The 18,326-nt window shown below is 45.2% G+C and overlaps 2 protein-coding genes and 1 pseudogene across 4 annotated transcripts in view; 1 reads left to right on the forward strand and 2 right to left on the reverse strand.

Annotated features, from left to right (window-relative positions):
• Positions 1-2,198, reverse strand: part of B4GALNT3 (beta-1,4-N-acetyl-galactosaminyltransferase 3) — a 140,298-nt gene extending 138,100 nt beyond the window's left edge. The window contains exon 1 of the mRNA XM_047067250.1: positions 2,030-2,198. Coding sequence (XP_046923206.1) covers positions 2,030-2,198 — 169 coding nt within the window. The remainder of the gene's footprint in view (positions 1-2,029) is intronic.
• Positions 2,199-9,361: 7,163 nt separating this feature from the next.
• LOC124502554 (60S ribosomal protein L23a-like) lies at positions 9,362-9,886 on the forward strand (annotated as a pseudogene).
• Positions 9,887-13,345: 3,459 nt separating this feature from the next.
• Positions 13,346-18,326, reverse strand: part of CCDC77 (coiled-coil domain containing 77) — a 30,596-nt gene continuing 25,615 nt past the window's right edge. For 2 of the 3 annotated variants that reach the window (XM_047066693.1, XM_047066694.1), the window contains 4 exons: positions 17,987-18,206; positions 15,367-15,492; positions 15,113-15,265; positions 13,346-14,369 (listed from right to left, as the gene is read on the reverse strand). In XM_047066693.1, coding sequence (XP_046922649.1) covers positions 14,223-14,369; positions 15,113-15,265; positions 15,367-15,492; positions 17,987-18,206 — 646 coding nt within the window. In that variant the 3' untranslated portion in view covers positions 13,346-14,222. The remainder of the gene's footprint in view (positions 14,370-15,112; positions 15,266-15,366; positions 15,493-17,986; positions 18,207-18,326) is intronic. The other variant, XM_047066695.1, reaches the window with a different exon arrangement.

An 18,326-nucleotide genomic window follows, 5' to 3' on the forward strand; every position in this document is an offset into this window, starting at 1 on the left:
GTGTAGAGCTTACTTAAAAATAAAATTTAAAAAAAAAAAAAAAAAAAAGGAAACTCAGTCAGAGAGTTAAGATTCATCTAGAAGGGAAACCAAACAGACCCAAAGAATTGATAGCCAAGGATGAGAAAGACAACAGGAGTTAGAAATCAGGAGCCAGCATGTGAGATTACGATGATGGCAAACTAGTTCTGGTCTCCAAGGAGAAAGCACACTTGAGGTAAGGGAAAAGTGTATTGGGGGGTGGGAGGGAAGAAGGGACATCATTAACTTCAGGGTCACAAAGCAACTGCTTTCCTCTGTTTTTAATCTGTGCAGAGGATCCCCCTGGTTACCACATTAACAAAATGGTAGCCACATTGAGAAGAGGTGTCCCAAGGAGAGAAGGGAGATCCTTTCCCAGGGCCTCCCACCTGCACACACTACAACTGGGCATGCCCACTTGGGACTCAGTGGCCACAGTATAGAAGAATAGGCTCACTCTGTGTTTCAGAGGAAAGAACAAGGCTCAGGGGAGGGAAGAACAAGCTATGGGAAAGCAAATTTGGGCCATCAGAAGAACTCTCCAATTTGGAGCTGTGGGGCTAAGGCTAAGCAGAGCTGTCTTCATGATGTGCTGAAGCACAAGGCTCAAGCAGGAAAGATCACACAATCTAAGCATCCAGACTCCAAGGGACCCTGGAGATCATTTTAGTTCAACTTTCTCCTACCTGAGAAGCTGTCATTTTCCCCATGATCCTCCAACTAGCTAGTGGCAGAACCAGGATTGGAACCCCAGTCTCTTAACTCACAGCCAGAATTACTTCAACAGAGAGGTTCTGCCGTAAATATATGTCTCTACCCTGAACCAGCTCAATTACTGACCTCAGTAATTCCCTCTCTTTGGCCACTGGAGGAGGCAAAGCACCACACCCAACTCTTGCAGAGCAGTTGACACAAGGAACTGTCCAAGCACCTTCTCACCGCAATGTCATCACCACACCTTCACAACTTCCTGAAAGTGGGAAGTGAAGGTATGGAAGACAATGTGCTAGAACTCCTCAGGCTTGGGCAGGGAACCGCCTCATCTGGGAGTTTCTCCACTCCTTTTTCCTGCCATTACTGTCCTTTTACAGTCCCTGACACTTTCAGAGTTTTACTTTGTTAGCTCCATCAACAGTACATTGAAAATAACTTCGGATGGCCAGGCTGTTGAATTAAAACGAGGAAGAGGTCTTTCCCTCCCATTTCCCTAGGAGGAAACTGAGGCACAGAAAAATTAACTGGCTTTGTCTAAGTTAAAAAAGAGGAGTAGGAATCTAACTACTGCCTGGTCCACCGTGTCGTGCATTGTCTCCAAGAGCAGGGTCTGGTGAGTTTAGTAGGTTCCGCAGCGTTCCAAGGAGAGCTTCTCATAACTAGTTGGAGGGATTGCCAGAACGAGGAGAGGGGTCGGCTCAGTAAGGAAGAGGAAGGGCCTGGGAGGGGGGCGGCATAGGGGAAGGGGGAGGTGAGGGGGGTCTCGGAGGTATGGTTAAAATAAAGAACCCCAGAAAGCGCAGCAGGACTGGAAACGGAGCAAGCCACAGAGAAGGCGCTGAGCAAAGTTTGGGCCGCGCTAACCGGAGCGCGCCGCCTCGGCGGACACCGGCCGAGGGCACCCAGGGCACAAATCCCCAGCCCGCGCGTGGACCGCGCGTTTGTCTCGCTGGGGGGCTGCAAGCCGAGCGCTCTGGTTGGAGGTGCCCGGCGTCTCGGCCGGCATCCCCGCGGGGCGGGCGGGAGCCTCTCTCCCCGCCGTCCTCCTAGGGGAGCAGCGAGCAGCCCCAAGGATGTCCCCGGCGGGCAGGCCCGGGCTCGGAACTCGGCGACCGGCCCCCCCACGCCCCCCTTCTCTCCCGGAGTAGGCAGCCGGGCGGCGCCGGGCACCTGGACACGAAAATGAGTTGGAAACCAGGTCTGAGCATGAGAGGCGGGTCTCCCCAAAGCGGGGGCCACCGTTCGTGTCTCCCCCCACCTCCGCGCCCTCCCCGTTCCCCCCGGCGCTACTTACTCCGATTCAGGGGGTTCCCGCCGACCTGGGCCGACGCCACCAGCTCCAGATAGAGAGTCCAGAGCCCCACGGACACCAGGGCGAGCGCCAGGAGCAGCCGGAAGCGCCTCCGCAGCAGCTTGACCGGGCGCAGGAGCAGCAGGAGAAGCGCGGCCCGGGGGCTCCCCATGGCGCGGCGCCCCGGCGGCCGCCGCCAGCGCGGGCTGCTCCGCACCCAGCCCCCGCCCCCCGGCCGGGCCCAGCGCCCCCGGCGCACGGCGGCCCAGCCCCAGCCCCTGCCCAGCGTCTCAGGGCTGCGCGGAGGCCGTGTCCCCCGGCCGCTCTCCAGCCGGGCGCCGGCTCATGCTCCGCGCGCGAGGAATCCCTCAGGCTGCGCGGGCGCCTCGCGCCGCCTCTCAGGTCTCTCTCGGCGAGCCGAGCCGGCGCCTCCTCCCCCGAGTGTCCTCCGCGCCCGGCTCTCCTCTCCACTCCTCTCCTCGTCGCAGGCTCGCAGCCGCCCGCCCTCCCTCCCTCCCTCCCGCCTCCTCGCCCGCTCGCCGGCTCTCACACTCTGCCCACAGGCAGGCTTCCCCTAGGTGCGCGCCGGCCCGCCTCTCCTCCGCCGCCTCCCGCTCCGGCTCTTTCTCCCAGCTCTGGGCGCGACCGCACTCCCACCTGTCCCGCCCCCGCCCAGGCCCCGCCCCCGGGGCACAGGTGGACTCCGCCCCTGAGAAGCCCCAGGAAGAGGGGAGAGCCCCTCTGGGTGGCGAGAGATGCGGCCAGAGATTGGCGCCACCGCCAACTCGGGACGTTTGGGGTGTAGGAGGGGGCCAGTTCTGATCCGAAACTAGTGTGATCGAGGGCAACTGAGGTACCGCCCAGGCATTTGGTGGTGGTGCGCCCCAAGCCGAAGTGAAGTAGAAACTGGGTAGAAGCGGGGTGGGGGAGTGGGGGAGAGGTCATGCTGGGGAAGAGTTGGGGGTACCGCCTGAGGCTTGGCTCCAGGGCCTTTCGTGGCCCGTGACGACCCTACTTCCTACTTTAGGTATCAAGAGTAGGCATGATATTAGTTGGAAGGCAATGACCACTGAACTCCATCAGTTTCTTCCTCCAGGTTGGATCTGAACACCCTTCTGTCCCAGACTCAACCACATCAACAAGAGATGCTGGGGAAGTTGTATGTATCCCAGACTGAACCCCCAAATGGTTTCTCCCAGACTGGGATGAAATAGCTGTTAGGGGAGAGTAGATGGAGCGTTCTAAAGAAGAATTAAAAATAAAACAGAAAGGGACTCAGAATTGAAAAGATCATCAAGATATTCTGTGTTCCAGTTCTCTGCCTTCCAGCAGGTAAAATAATTATTATCTGATTTAAGGTAGATAATTGAGGTCCAGGGGAGCAGAGTTGCCTAAGGACAGTCAACAGGTAACAACAGTGCAGTTTTCTTTTCCACTCTCCTGGGGGAAATGGTCAGGAGACTATGAAAGAAATGAAGGATCAGAAGCATTCCCGGATATTTTTAAAGTTTGTTTGTTTGTTTGTTTATTTATTTATTTATTTATTTATTTATTTATTTTGAGAGAGAGAGATAGAGGAGGGGGAGGGAGGTGGGATGGGGTAGAGAGAGGGACTCGGACCATGAGATCATGACCTGAGCTGAATTCAAGAGTCAGATGCTTAACCAACGGAGCCACCCAGGTGCCCCTTTTCCCAGATATTTTTAAATCAGACCGACAACATGCAAATAGTGTTCCAAGACAGAAGTTCACAGAATTGAGTACTGTGTTTCCCCTTCTCACTGCTAACACTTTAGTTGGACGCTCAATAGTCCACTAATCTTTAGGGACTGTTGTACTTTTCCCAATTAGCCCCCAGCCCCCAACATACTCTCCACTACCACCAGATAGTCTTTATAAAATTCTTTTACATATTCATACTGTTGCTCAAAAATATTTAATGGCTTCTTAGTGCTTACTGATTAAAATGCAAACTGTAAACCTGGAATTCAAGGCTTTCCAAAACCTTTTCCAACTTTATATGACCAATGAAACATGCTTTGGCTAAAATGAATTCATTCACCACGCTCCAATACATTTTGTTTTTTAGCTGGTCAAGTTTGGCCTTTGCTTCAAGGTCCATTTCAGGCTCTATGAAGTTTTCTTGGACCAGCCCAGTCTTGAACAACCCCATCCTGCTTGGAGCTTTAGTAGAACTGACAGCCTGCCCCACCCACTGATATGTACAGATTCCCCAACCTCACTGTGAGGCTCCAAAAGTGGGAAATTTGCCTTCTCAATATGGACCACAAAATCCATTTTAGCATTCATTAATGTTTGAGGAACAAACATCCCTCAGAACTTTCGGTATACTTCGTTTAAAAAAGGTGGATCTGGGGCGCCTGGGTGGCGCAGTCGGTTAAGCATCCGACTTCAGCCAGGTCACGATCTTGCAGTCTGCGCGTTCGAGCCCCGCGTCAGGCTCTGGGCTGATGGCTAAGAGCCTGGAGCCTGTTTCCGATTCTGTGTCTCCCTCTCTCTCTGCCCCTCCCCCGTTCATGCTCTGTCTCTCTCTGTCCCAAAAATAAATAAAAAACGTTGAAAAAAAAAAAAAGGTGGATCTGAAGAACAATTCTCTCACAGTAGCCCCAAGAAAATGTCTGCAAAGTTCCAAACCATAGATGTGACATTTCCCGTGCTCTTTTCTCTCTCCAAAAGACTGAGAGACAGGAGCAGCCAGTGTGGACAAGCTTGGCTGAGGCAGGTGGGAGGTGATCAGGGTCTCGGTAAATAGAGCTTTTCTCTCTCTGTTTCTCTCTCTCTTTTTTTCTCTCTTATTGGGAGCAACCAGACTGGCTGTTAGGCTGAGTCACTTTCAGGACTTTGTGATGGAAACAGGTGGCATCCCTGCCACAATCTTCTCTTCAAGACTAGCCCTCCTGGGAGAACACATACAACCACTTCCATCAACCAAACCATTGAACTATCTATTATGTGGGAACTGGGAGAGATATAACACAGAGAGCATGCCATTTAGTCTAGGAGAAAAGATATTCCATAGAAAAAGAGATCTAACAACATAAAGGCTGATTTTCTGGTCCAAACAGTGAATTCCAAAGAAATTCAGAAAAGGAAAGAGATCACTTTGCGTACCTCAGTTCTTTGCCCTCCTCTTCCCACTCTATGTTCTTATACCTTAAAGAGATCATTTCTGGGGCATCTGGCTGGCTCAGTTGGAAGAGCATGCAGCTCTTGATCTTGGGGTCATGAGTTCAAGACCCACATTGGGTGTAGAGATTACTTACAAAAAAATGAATAGATCATTTCTTTCTCTACTTATGGTGAGAAGGTGCAGGGGTAGGCAGGGATAAGGAGGGTGGGAAACCTTGTGGCTCTCTCTCCCTCTTCTCTCTCTTTCCTGCTGTGGTTACCTCCCCGGCACAGAGATATCCCTCACCCCCTGAGTCTGCTTTCAGACTGCTTGCTCCAAATCCCTTTTGACTCCTAATGATATCACAGCAAGGCAGCAGCCAGACTTTGAGACCCAAATTCTTTTTTCGATCAATTGAGCTGGCTGTCATTCTCCCTGAGGTCCAGAGCTAAGTATATAGGTTGAGGTATAATTTTAGTGGCACAATATTGCCGCCAATGTCTGTTCATTGTCATGTCAATTTAACTGGATGCTCACTCGTTCTTCTGATGGTTTTCACTGTCCTTTTGCTCTCTCACTTCAGCCCTGGCACCTGTCTAGAATGCCTCAGGGTCACATTGCAAAACCACACCTGAAAAGGAAAATCATTTCCATCATGCTCACCCTCTGATGGGGTGGGCTCTGGTCTCCAGCTTGGCTAGGATGTCAGCATCAGGTCAAACCCCAAATTTCTTCTCCCAAATTACAGAAGCTTTGTGAGAGAGGTCAGTCTAAGCTTTCTAAAATAGGCCAAGGTTAGCACAGGGACCAGAAAATTCTGGTTTGTAGAGAACTCAAAAGGGAATTGTGTGCAGTGACGAGTAGGTGTAGTGGCAGAACTCTTGTGTCCGAAGCAATTCTTATTCTAGTCATAGGGAGGTAGCATATACTGAGTGAATCCCATGATCCTGGGGCCACCCTTTCCATTTCCTCAAACCTGACACCTACAGGATAATGTGGCAACTTGAGCTTAGAGAACAATTTTATGTCTTTATCATATGTGTTTTATTTCTCACAACCACATTAGAGTAGTAGGAAAAGTATTTTCCTCTATTTATGAACTGCACAAGCCTCAGTTTCTTCAAGGTGATCTGCACCAAGTTCACATAAACAGTAAGTGATGGAATCAGAACTAGAACCAGATTGTTAGCCTCTGGTTCTCTCTCCCTTGTATCCAGAGCACTCCTTCTCTGGCCTGACCTTCCATACTTCCTTCTGCCCATACAGACCCTCACTCTTGTTTTTCACTTCCGGAGCTTCTCTGCTATTCAAAAGTATTTCATGGAGATATCTTGGTAGTGGAAATTCTGATGATAAATTAGTGAGGGTTTCTGGACCATCACTAAGTCAATGTCTTAGGCTGTGAAGTGGGGAGGAATGAGTTCCTTCACTTTGAGAGAATTCCTAAGAGAGAACAGTGCTGAAGCTATCTCCCAGTGCCATGGCCCTCTCGGCAAGCATTTATTTATTTCTTTCAACTCATGTAAAACATCTGTGTTTATAGGTTTCACTAGTTCCATTTTACAGATAAGGAAATGGGCTCAGAGATGTTTAATATCTGGTTCAAGGTGATGTAGGTGACCTGTGTCTTAAATGGGACTCAAACTCAGGCTTTCTAACTTCAGAGCCAATGCCTTTTTTTTTTTTTCTTCCCTTTGCACATATTTCCCTGGAAGTTCCCCTGGAGCAATATATTCACCCTGGAAACTCTGAGCTCACTCTCAGCACATCCATAACTCACCGAGCCACATGATAATTCTTCTCATTCTCCCCCTTCCCAACCCTCACCAATGCTTCCTGCTCTTCTCTTTACAGAAGAAGTCACTTTTTCCTCTCTCTTCCTTCCATGAGTCCCATCTTTTACAAGACTTTCTGCAGTTTGCTGCTTTGGAGGCTAGTCCCGGGAGAAAGTGGAAACCCTCACTGAATGCTTCTTATTGGATATTCCTCTGGATTTCCAGTGCAGTTGGGCCCTTCTCTCTGGATGATAGAAAGAATTGTATGAACTAAGCCCCAAGCCTTAGTTTCTCTACACTTGTGGTCCTAAATAATTTTGCATACTGGATTGGGAAACAGATGAACATTTATACCATCTTTATAGAAGAATATGTACAAGATCGCATCATAGAGAGTCAAATGAACTAGATGAAGAGAGTCAAAGAAAAGATGAACAGAGGGCAGAGATGTTATGCTGAAGTACCAGAACAAAGCTCCTTGGCTTTCAGGAAAGATCCCGGGCGATTCACATACTGAGAGCTATGACTTCATCTCCCTCCCAAGCAAATGAGTTCTTCATTCTATCTGTCGCAAATGCAAGGCATGACCCAGACCAGAACTATATGCTTCAAAGCTTAAATTTGGCATCTATTGCTAGGTTTTGCTTCTCTTTCCAGTGTGCAGTGTAAATGCCTCCAAATTACTACCACTTGTCTTCCTTCCGTCTTCCCCCAGGGAAAAGGATTCTCTAGCAAGTCAACGGACAATTACCCAAGTCAAAAAATTAACTTTGACTTGCTCACGCTTTTCCACAGAGTAGTAGCAATATTTCCCTCCACTCAGATTTGCTTTGTTGGCTGGGAGACCCACAAGGAGAAAGGGTGAACAGTGCTCTTCATTGCTCATTAGTTGGTGCTGAAGCAGAGGCTAAATGAGCCTTCCCTGAAGCTCCACCTCCAGTCTCTTTGACAACTAATTCCCACTAGAATGACAGTCTCTCCTGTCTGCATCCTGCAATCTGCTACTACAGATAATGGTCAGGAACTTTGTAGCTGAAGTTAAGGCAGAGTGACCCCCAGCTCTGGGTAGCTTCTGCCTCATTCCCACGTCCTGGGAATGTTTGATGTCTAAGAGCTCTGTGGCTCACCATGGTGCTTGGTGCTTTAGTACCTCTCAGTGAACTCTTGGTGCTTTCTTCTCTTCTCCCAAGACACAACCCACACGGTTGGTCCCCACAAGCATGAACACACACAGGTGTACACACGCTCCCCTTTGGGGGGCTGTACAGATGGTAGACTCAGAGGCAGCTTTCTGGCATGACTTAGCTCTCTGGCACCACCTTCTGCAGCATGGAGGGTGTTCTCAGCATTTTCAGAACATGCTGTAGGTCTCTAAGCCTCTGGGAGAGACTGGATTTCCTACCTCTATTCTTTCATCCTGAAGAAACTCTTCCATATACAGCTATCACTCCAAACTTCCCAGCTTCTCAAATCCCTAACAGGGCTTGTCAGTGACCACATCTGTTCTACGACTCTACAACCTGTACTCCTCCTATAGCATCCTGCCCAGAAGTCATTCAATAAACACTCTGTAACAACGGAAAATGTTCTTACTCCCCTGCCTCCTCTTCAGCCCACTCATTTAAGGATGTCTTCCTCTATTAAAGCAAAAGCAAGAACACAGATGTTCCTTCCCATGCCTCAAACACAAGTGAATCCACTCACCTGCTGGGAATGCTGCAGGCAACCCAGGCAAGTGCATGGCACAGTTGGATGAACCTCCCTTATGGCTTTGCTAGGGAAGAACAATGATCCTAATGGCCAGTACATGTGCAGAGTGCTACAAAACAGCTCCAGTGCTCAAACCCCAGACAGACTTTCTGAAAAACTTCTTTGTCTAAGTTCATAGGTCCAGGCTATAAACTCTGGTGAGAGAACCCCAGGCATGCCACTTAACACTCAATCACTGTGGCATCTCAGCAGCATGTCTCCGTTTCCAGACGGCGATGCTGGGCACTGATGAGAGTCAGAACTGTTGGTTTCGGGTTTCTCAGCCATGTTATCTAAGGACCGGCTGCTTGGGATTTGATCAGGGCTGGTTTGGGAGAGAGGCAGACGCCGTCTTTTCCCCAGAACAGACTACCCTTTGAGCTCTGCCGCCACCCGGGCTGGGGATGGAAGAAAGAAAACAAAAATCCTCACTGTATGTGGTTCTCCGGAATTTAACTTGGCTCTGGAAAGGGAAAATTAAAGAGCAACACTGCTCATCCACTCTCAACGCCCTCTGCAGGCAGCAAAGCCCATTAGCACTGAGGCTTGTCAGGACTGGGAAGGCATTGGGGTAAGGACAAGGTCAATTTCTCTCCCATCTCCTCCCTAGGCCAACACTAAGGTGTTGAGTAGGGAAGTCTGATTTAAAGTCCCTTTACAAGAACCAGCCCTTTCACAAAGATGGCACTGAAGGCAGAGAAGGAAGCCCCTGACCCTCCCAAAGCTGAAGCCAAAGCAAAGGCTTTGAAGGCCAAGAAAGCGGTGCTAAAAGTGTCCACGGTCACAGGAAAAAAAAGATCCGCATGTCACCTACCTTTTGATGGCTCAAGACACTGTGTCTTCAAAGGCAGCCCAAATATCCAGGAAAGGGCACCCCCAGGGGAAACAACCTTGACCATTATGCCATCATCAAGTTCTCGCTGACCACTGAGTCAGCCGTGAAGAAAATAGAAGACAACCACACACTTGTCTTCATTGTGGATGTCAAGGTCAACAAGCACCAGATCCAACAGGCTGTGAGGAATCTCTATGACATTGACGTGGCCAAGGTCAACACCCTGGTCAGGCCCAATGGAGGGAAGAAGACATATGTTCCACTGGCCCCTGACTATGACGCTTTGGATGTTGCCAACAAAATTGGGATCATCTAAACTGAGTCCAGCTGGCTAAATCTAAATATAAATTTTTTCACCATAAAAAAAAAAATAATGAAGTCAGTTTCCAAGAATCAATTGAGACAGAACGTTCTCATCGGGCTAAGCTATGAAGAAAGGAGAGAAACCCAGTCTAGTGATTTGGGACAAGGACAGCGCAACTAGTCACATGGTGAGATTTTTTTGTTTTGTTTTCCTGGCCCTTCATATATTCACTGCATACGTGGTGTGGGTGTGGTGTAGTGTAGGGTGGTCAGGGTGGGTGTTGGGTGTAAGAAATCACTTTGGGAGAAAGTGAAATGCTGAGTTCTTCCTAAGTATTTATATTCCCTAGAGCTTCAAAAAAATTCTTCTGCCTTAACAAAGATTCTGCTCTTCAACCTGACATCTTACCCTAAAAAGAGGCCTGTCAATGCAAGTCACTGAGAGATACACATGGAAAACCCCTGCATTCCATCATCCCAGCTCATTTTAGGGGACATTTCATGTTCTGTTTTCCTTTAAGTCATTAGCAAGTGAACTTGGGGACTTTAAATCAGTCTCTGATTTATTTCTCTCATCTGGATTCAGTCACCCTTTGCTATACAGTTTCCCATCCCAGTGCTACCTTGTTTACTAGGTGGATACTTTGCTTTCAGGTAGGTTTTCCCTTAAATTCCATGCTGTTCCTGGCTGTCAGCAGAGCATACAACTTTGAATCTCAAGGTTGTGCTTTCGGTCCCCATGTTGGGTATATAAAAAATAAATAAAAAATTAAAAATAATAAAAGTTGTGTGGTTTTTTTTTTAATTTCATACTATTCTCAAGGGAGATTACTCCTGCTTTTCGATACCTCTAGGCAAAGAAATCCCCTAACATTCTCACCATTAGTTGCTGGAATCATGGAAAAGCAGATCACCTAGGGAGGATCCTGTGGGTGAGAGAGTCCTGGGAATATTGACATTGACATGATAAGCAGAAGGGAGTCAGACAAGGAGTAAGCAAACCCAGCCGACAGAGGAGTCAGAGAGGACAGAGAGATCTACGAAGCAAGGAGAACACGTGAGGATGGGGTGGCACCCTCAAATGCGAGTGCTCAGGAGGTGAAGGTGGAGGCCAGGCATGACACAAGAAGGGGCAGGATGAATTCAAGGTTACGGTCAGACTGAGTAGAGGTGAAATACAGAATCCTGAAGACATTATAGAGGATTTGAACAAAGAACATATAAAGAAGAGTTTAATAAAGTCATTTTTGGGGGGAAGGAATTCATTGCTTTGACATAAAGCAAGAAAGCATAGCTTTTGGCACATAGAGAGCATAGCTCTTCTGTAGAAGCTTATCAGGTGGTGCCCTGGCCTAGGAAGTGATACAAGAGTGTAGGGCAGAGTGGAGAATCACTCTAGTTAAGTAAAAGAACCCCAGACAGACCAGTCCAATCTTGACCAATTATCGAGCTTGTGGCCAAATGAAATCTTACAGAAATATGCATGACAATACATCAGACTCATTCAGATTTTGGATCCCTCCATTTAATATTTCATTATCCCTTTCTAAATGTCAAGACAGAGAACAGTCAACAAAGTAGTATCGAGATTGTACTAATTTAAAATTAGCACCGATATGGTTAAATACGAAGATGTTTAGTGGATTGGACAATCGTGAGCCAAAAGAGGAAAGAAAATGCCACAAAACCAACAGGAGGTCCATCAGAAACACCGTGGTCCAATTTGGAGTTTGTTGGGATGCAAAAAACAGCAGACTAGCCATGTCAAAATGGAATGGCTGGGAGAAACTGGACAAATAACATCTTACTCTGTATTTCTTCCAACCACATGTGAACCCACAATTATCTAAGAAGATAGATTGAGATGGAGGTAAATGAATTAACTTTTCAAGCATATGATTTTATAATAAATATTTAACTAAAACAAATATATATTTACCACACCAATTTGAATTGACTCTATTACAGTAACCTAAATTCCAATATTTAATTGGGTCTATTTCTCAACTTTGTATTCTATGGCACTTGTTGGTCTGTTAATGTGTCAATACAACACAATTAAAAAAAAAAAAAAAAAAAAGCACGGCTGGCTCAGTTTTCAGAAAGAAGCCACGCAGCCCAAAAAGCAAAGAAGAGATGCCAAGATCTGCAAACAAAAGCAATAATAGCTTCTATTTGACAGCCAAGCTCCCAGAAAGCTCCTATGGCAAGGGCAGTGGGTTTCTTAGTAACAATCTCACTCCACACACTTATGTACCGCTTAAGATGTGAATATTATCATCTGGTAGTTCAGAAAAAAATTACATCGTTTCCAAAAAGAGAGCTATCCCATCCACAATAATATGGGTATACTATGATGCTACCTTAGACACCAAGTAATCAAGTACATAACTGTTCCACAAGTTCAGCTTGTGTTCACACTTCTTTTTGTAGGACTGACTTGAAATTAAGCTACCAATCAGTCCAGGAGTAGAATACTTCACAGCTTACACCCATTAACAGATTTACAAACAACAAACCCCAAAAAAACCTTTTGGAGGAACTTAGCTGGCTCAGTTGGTAGAACACGTAACTCTTTATCTCAGGGTCCTGAGTTCAAGTCCCACCTTGGGCCTAGAGCTTACTTTAAAAACAAACACCACCTTTTGAAACATTTTCTTTGCAGTGCCTCCCTTTGGCCCTTTCTCCTGTCTGCCTATTCTAGATCCATTTGGTTCTCTGCCTTTACCTACTTGGTAAGTTAGGACACATGATGCAGTGATTTGCTGGAATCTTAGACTTTTTTTCATTGGCAGCCAATTCAACTCACCAAATCCTTCATCAAAACCTACTCCTAATGGTTCTATCCGTTGCCCCTCGCCAGTGCCCTCTCCTCTTTCCAAACATTCACTCTTCTCAAGCTCCGCACGACAGCAGTGCCCCATCTCACTCTCAGTGGAAGGCCTTGATTTTATTCCCTCTGTGAAAAATGAGGCAATCAGCCCTTAGGATTATCTACTCCTCTGCTCTTGCTGCCTCCATCGAACTGGCTCTCATTCTCCTCTTCCTCTTATTTCACGAACATCTCTTTGTTTATATGTGATAGAACCAAAGGTAGTGGCACTAAAACTTTATCCATTTTTCCATCTACATCCTCTATAAAGCAAATTGTTCTGCCTCTGGACCAAAATAATTGCATATGTACCTGGACAGCCTCTGGACAGTCAGTTGATCTTAGCTTAGTATAGCCTCATTCTGATTCATCCAGGACAAAGGAAAGAACTCAGGTTTCCATATTTGTATTAAGAAAATGGTGCTTGAACTGCCAGTAGGAGATGCTACTTTCTTCTTTAATGTCTATGATAACAGATCAGGTTTTTTTCAACTAACAAGTTCAGCCAGAAATTCCCAGAGGGATTAGTCTTGGACTTTAGAGGGACTTACATATGTGGATGGTTCTTCTTTTTGTTCTAACACTTAAAGAACTACTTTTTCATTACAGTTGCTATTTTGGCACTAGGCAAAACAAAAAGGCTTATTAAATCATAGAATTTCAGAGCAAAACTTTAATACTGGTACAAAACTGCAGAGACTTGGAACAAGTAAAGTCATTAACAAAGTTATAAATGTGGTTTTTAACAAATTATAGAAAACTAGAATATCCTCAATTACATTTTTATTGAAAAATAGTTAATGTGTAAAATACAATATATACATTATTTTTTAAAAAACATGTTATTGGTGAAATGATGAGCTTTCATACAAGGATCACTGAAGTTTCACTCACTCTTAGCAAAGTGGCACTTTTATTTTCCTAGGTGAACATTTTGTTTAAAAATGGAGTCTCTAGAAAGAAAAGGAGAGAAATAAAGGGAGAAAGAAAGGAAGAGGTCTTTAGTGCCCTCTGGTGAAACTTCCTGAGACTGGGTATCCAAAAAAAGTAATTCCGCTCATGAGGGAAGAAAGTTAAATAGCAGAATTACTACCTGTTCACATTTGACAGAATGTGATTTGCTGCCTTGGGCAACCTCAGAGGATGCCTTGATCTCAGGGAAAGTGTTCCAACTACTGACACTCAGCCCAGCTGAGTGAAGAAAATACTTTCTTCCTAAATTTTCATTGTCATTGCCTTCTTAAAAAAACAAAAAACTGTCATATTTTAAGTGGGAGAAAAAATGTGGGAAAGGTTACAATCCAGACCAAAAAAAAAAAAAAAAAAAAGCTAATAGGACAGCAAAAATTATAGCTAAAACTTAGCAAGAAGAGCTCCTTTAGTGGTCCCTAACTCTTAGCCCGGTCTTCATAATGACGGATATCACTGTCCTAGCCGACTCTATGTGTACAGATTCTGGGAGAAAATGACCTTTTCCTCAGATTTCAGGAAGCAGACCTATTCCAGACGAGGGCCATTTCTAAATGTAAACATCAACAGAGTCTAAGTTCATTCTCCAGACCAAATACTTTGGACTTAAGGTTCTTCAGTTCTCCTTGTAGCTTATGTGCCCGTCTATTGCTGTCACGCACCTCACACAGAATGGCAAGATCCTGGTTTGCCTGGGCATTAAGTGTTGCCTAGAGATTGGAAAAAAAAAAAAAAAAAGAAGAAATGATTATAGCACACGCCAGGTGAAGAAATCGGTCAGAAAGGCTAGGCTCTCTGGCTCCTTTTTGTGAGACTTGTAGTACATAAGAGAAATCCAGTCCTTAGTTTGCTTAACGACTAACTAAAAGAAGGAAAATGTAGAGTACAGTTAAAGCAGAAAAGGCGTGAGACTCTTGGCTTTCCCACATAGCAGTAAAGAAGCCATGGGACAGAGATCATAAATAATGAGTAAAAAAAGACACTGATATGAACATTACTGGTAAATTTGCCAAAGAATCAAAGAAAGCATCTCTTCTTTTCCACAATTGACCTTGTTTGGCACATAGCAATCATTGAAGATATGTGGATGACTGGTTAAATCTCCTTAAGAAGGATCCTGAGGCAACCTGGATTCTAAATAAAGCTGTGTTTGATAGGGAGAAATTACTTTACTACTCAATTACTCACTTTCTCCACTGGTAAAATAGACACAGTTCTTGTACTCTACTTCTTGAATGGGGAAGGATGAAGCTTTCTGCTAAGTTTAGCTAAGACAGAAGTACACTGATGCAATCAATGATTTCAGTCTACTTAGTCTTCCCTCTGGTGTGTACTCGCTAAACTGATTTTAGTGAGGTGTGTCTACACATTTCTCTTCTGAGGAGGCCTCAAGGCCACGTCTCCTCACCTGCACCCCTTTTCTCCCTCTTGGTCATTCAGAATTAGCAATTACCTTATAGAGTATTTGCTCCAAGTCTTTCAGCCTCTGCCGGAGAATCTTAATATCTGTCTTAAAGCCTTCTACTTCCAAGATACGCCGATTCTCCAAGGCCTCATAGCGTTTTGTCATCACCTGTAAGCGCCTCCCCATCTTGTTAGTGCGATCCTAAATATAGGGACAGGGCAAGGCATTTTTGAAGATGAGGGAAGCATTCTCCAAACCATCTGCACTTCCCACTCCATCAGAGGTGGCAGAGAATTTTGTACCTTGAAGATCTCTCTCCTCACTCTCTCTTCCTCACGAATTCGGGCAAGTTCTTCTTCTAGGGAAATGCACTGCTCTTGATACATGTTGGACAATTTTTTCTCTTGTACTAACTTATCTTTTAGGGACTGCAGGTCAGAAGGAGAAAAAATTACAATTTTGGTAATTCAAACAGCACTTAGGCAAGGAAAGAAAGGATTTCCCTAAGTCTAAAACGAGTTAAGGAATAAGACAGCAAGGAACTTTGGAGAGAAAGTGAAAGCCTCTTATTTCTAGAGGACTCTCTCAACCTTTTTCTGAAGTGTACATAGTAGAAATTCTTTAAAATAAAACAAATACCTTGGATCTGAAAAGAATCAGATAATGGAGCTCAGAACTATCTCAAGTAAGACATTACAATATATGTTTTGGGACACATTTCTGAAGTTTTTCTTTATTTTACTTTCAATTTTTTTTTAAGTTTATTTTTGAGAAAGAGTGAAAGCACAAACAGGAGAGGGGCAGAGAGAGAGAATCCCAAGCAGGCTCTGCACTAATAATGCAGAGCCTGATGCGGGCTTGATCTCACGAACCGTGAGATCATGACCTGAGCTGAAACCAAGAGTCTCATCAGACAGAGCCACCCAGGTGCCCCTGAAGTTTCCTTTAAATAGAAACAACAACAAATATTATATATGTTCCATCAAGCAGCCAGAAGATCTACAAAAACCTAAATCAGATGTTTCTTCCTTACACACAATCCTTCAAAGAGGTACAATGTTTACAGCTAAATTATTCTCACCAGGAATGTAAAGGCCCTAGAAGGCATCCTCCACAATTGGCTGCTGCCCCCACCCCCCAACCCATCAACCTCTTTGCTTTCCACTTCCTTCTTGCTTATTCCTCTATGACCACAATGATATTCTCCCTCTTCCCTGAACATACTTTTCTTTTTAAATTAAAATTCTTGTAAAGTAGGGTCCACGCCCAATGTGGGGCTCGAGCTCATGAACTTGCTCTACCGACTGAGCCAGCCAGCTGCCCCTCCCTGAACATACTTTAAATTTGCTTTTCCCTCTGCTTGAAATGCTCATCCCCTAGGTCTGTACAACAGGCTCTGTACCATTTTAGGTCTCAGCAAAAACATCAGACATTAACAGAGGGTCCCCGTGCTTCCCTACGAAAGTAGACTTTAAAATTTTTTTTTTTCAACGTTTATTTATTTTTGGGACAGAGAGAGACAGAGCATGAACGGGCAAGGGGCAGAGAGAGAGGGAGACACAGAATCGGAAACAGGCTCCAGGCTCTGAGCCATCAGCCCAGAGTCTGACGCGGGGCTCGAACTCACGGACCGCGAGATCGTGACCTGGCTGAAGTCGGACGCTTAACCGACTGCGCCACCCAGGCGCCCCCGAAAGTAGACTTTTAGCAACTACATACAACCTTCATATAATCTTTTTAATTCCTTAATACCACTTACTTTTTAATAATCTATCATTTTTAAAAAATGTTTATTTAATTTTGAGAGAGAGAGAGACAGCGAGCAAGAGCTCGGGAGGGGGAGGGGCACAGAGAGAGGGAGACACAGAATCCGAAACAGGCTCCAGGCTCCAAGTTGTCAGCACAGAGCATGACATGGGGCTCAAATTCACGAACTACAAGATCATGACCTGAGCCGAAGTTGGACGCTTAATTAATTGAGCCACCCAGACGCCCCAATCATTTTCTTTGTTAATGTTTCCTTCTTACCCATTAAAGTTTTTTTTATCTATTTAAGTAGTCTCTACATCCATGTGGGGCTCGAATTCATGACCCCAAGATCAAGAGCCACATGCTCTTCCAACTGAGCCAGCCAGATGTCCCCATTCTCACCCATGAAAATGTAAATGCCATGAAGGCAGGCCTGGTCTAACTTATCTACTGTTGTAGCTCCAGAACCTAGCCCGTAGTAGGAGTGTTATAAGTATTTGATCAATGAATAAACGAATCAATCAGTAGTTTAATTTTCTAAATATGCAAACACTGTAATGATAACACTACTCTTTGAAAACTATTTCTTGCAGTGCCTGGGTGGCTCAGTCAGTTGAGCGTCCGACTCTTGGTTTCAGCTCAGGTCATCATCTCACGGTTCGTGGGCCCGAGCATCACATCGGGCTCTGTGCTGACAGTGTGGAGCCTGCTTGGGATTCCGTCTCCCTCTCTCTCTGCCCCTCCCCCACTCATGTTCTTTCTCTCTCTCTCTCTCTCTCTCTCAAATACATAAACTTAAAAAAAATATATTCCTTTTTACATTATTTTTTAATGTTTACTTCTTTTTGAGAGAGAGAGAGTTCACGCACGAACCAGGGAGGGGCAGAGAGAGACGGAGATAGAAGATCCCAAGCGGGTCCACGCCGACAGCAGAGACTCCAATGTGGGGTTCAAACTTGAGAACCATGAGATCATGACCTGAACCAAAGTTGGATGCTTAACTGACTGAACCACTCAGGTGTCCCAAAAAACCTATTTCTTGAGGCTGCTGCTATAACAGCTTTGGGAACTGAATGAATCTTGTATGACAATTCTCAGGTTCTTTGAAATTCTCTGAATTCTTTCAACTTTTCCAGAAAAATTAACAATTTCTATAAGACATAAGAAAACTACCTTAACATATTCATTTTGGTGGTGATGATTCTCATGAATGACTGGCCAAACGTTTCTAATTTTATCTTCTTTCTTCTTACATTGCATGCTGTATTGCTTAATCTTTGACATCAAATGATCCTTTTCAAGCATCCATGACTTCTCTTTATTTTGGTTTTCAAATCTGAGTTGCAAAAAGTCTTTGGTGCTCTCATAGAGAAGTTCTTGGGTGTGATGGAGACTGAAAGAAAATACAAATGTGGACATGAAGAAGCTTACATGGCACCTATGACACATAGTTATTCAGACAAAGGGAAGATATAGGTTCTTTAAAAATTGTGAAATCCGTGAATTCTGTAAA

This window comes from Lynx rufus, unplaced genomic scaffold, assembly GCF_022079265.1.
Source record: "Lynx rufus isolate CCGP_SWC_20201006 ecotype Redwood Valley unplaced genomic scaffold, mLynRuf1.p SCAF_7, whole genome shotgun sequence".
In the NCBI taxonomy this organism is placed as follows: Eukaryota; Metazoa; Chordata; class Mammalia; order Carnivora; family Felidae; genus Lynx; species Lynx rufus.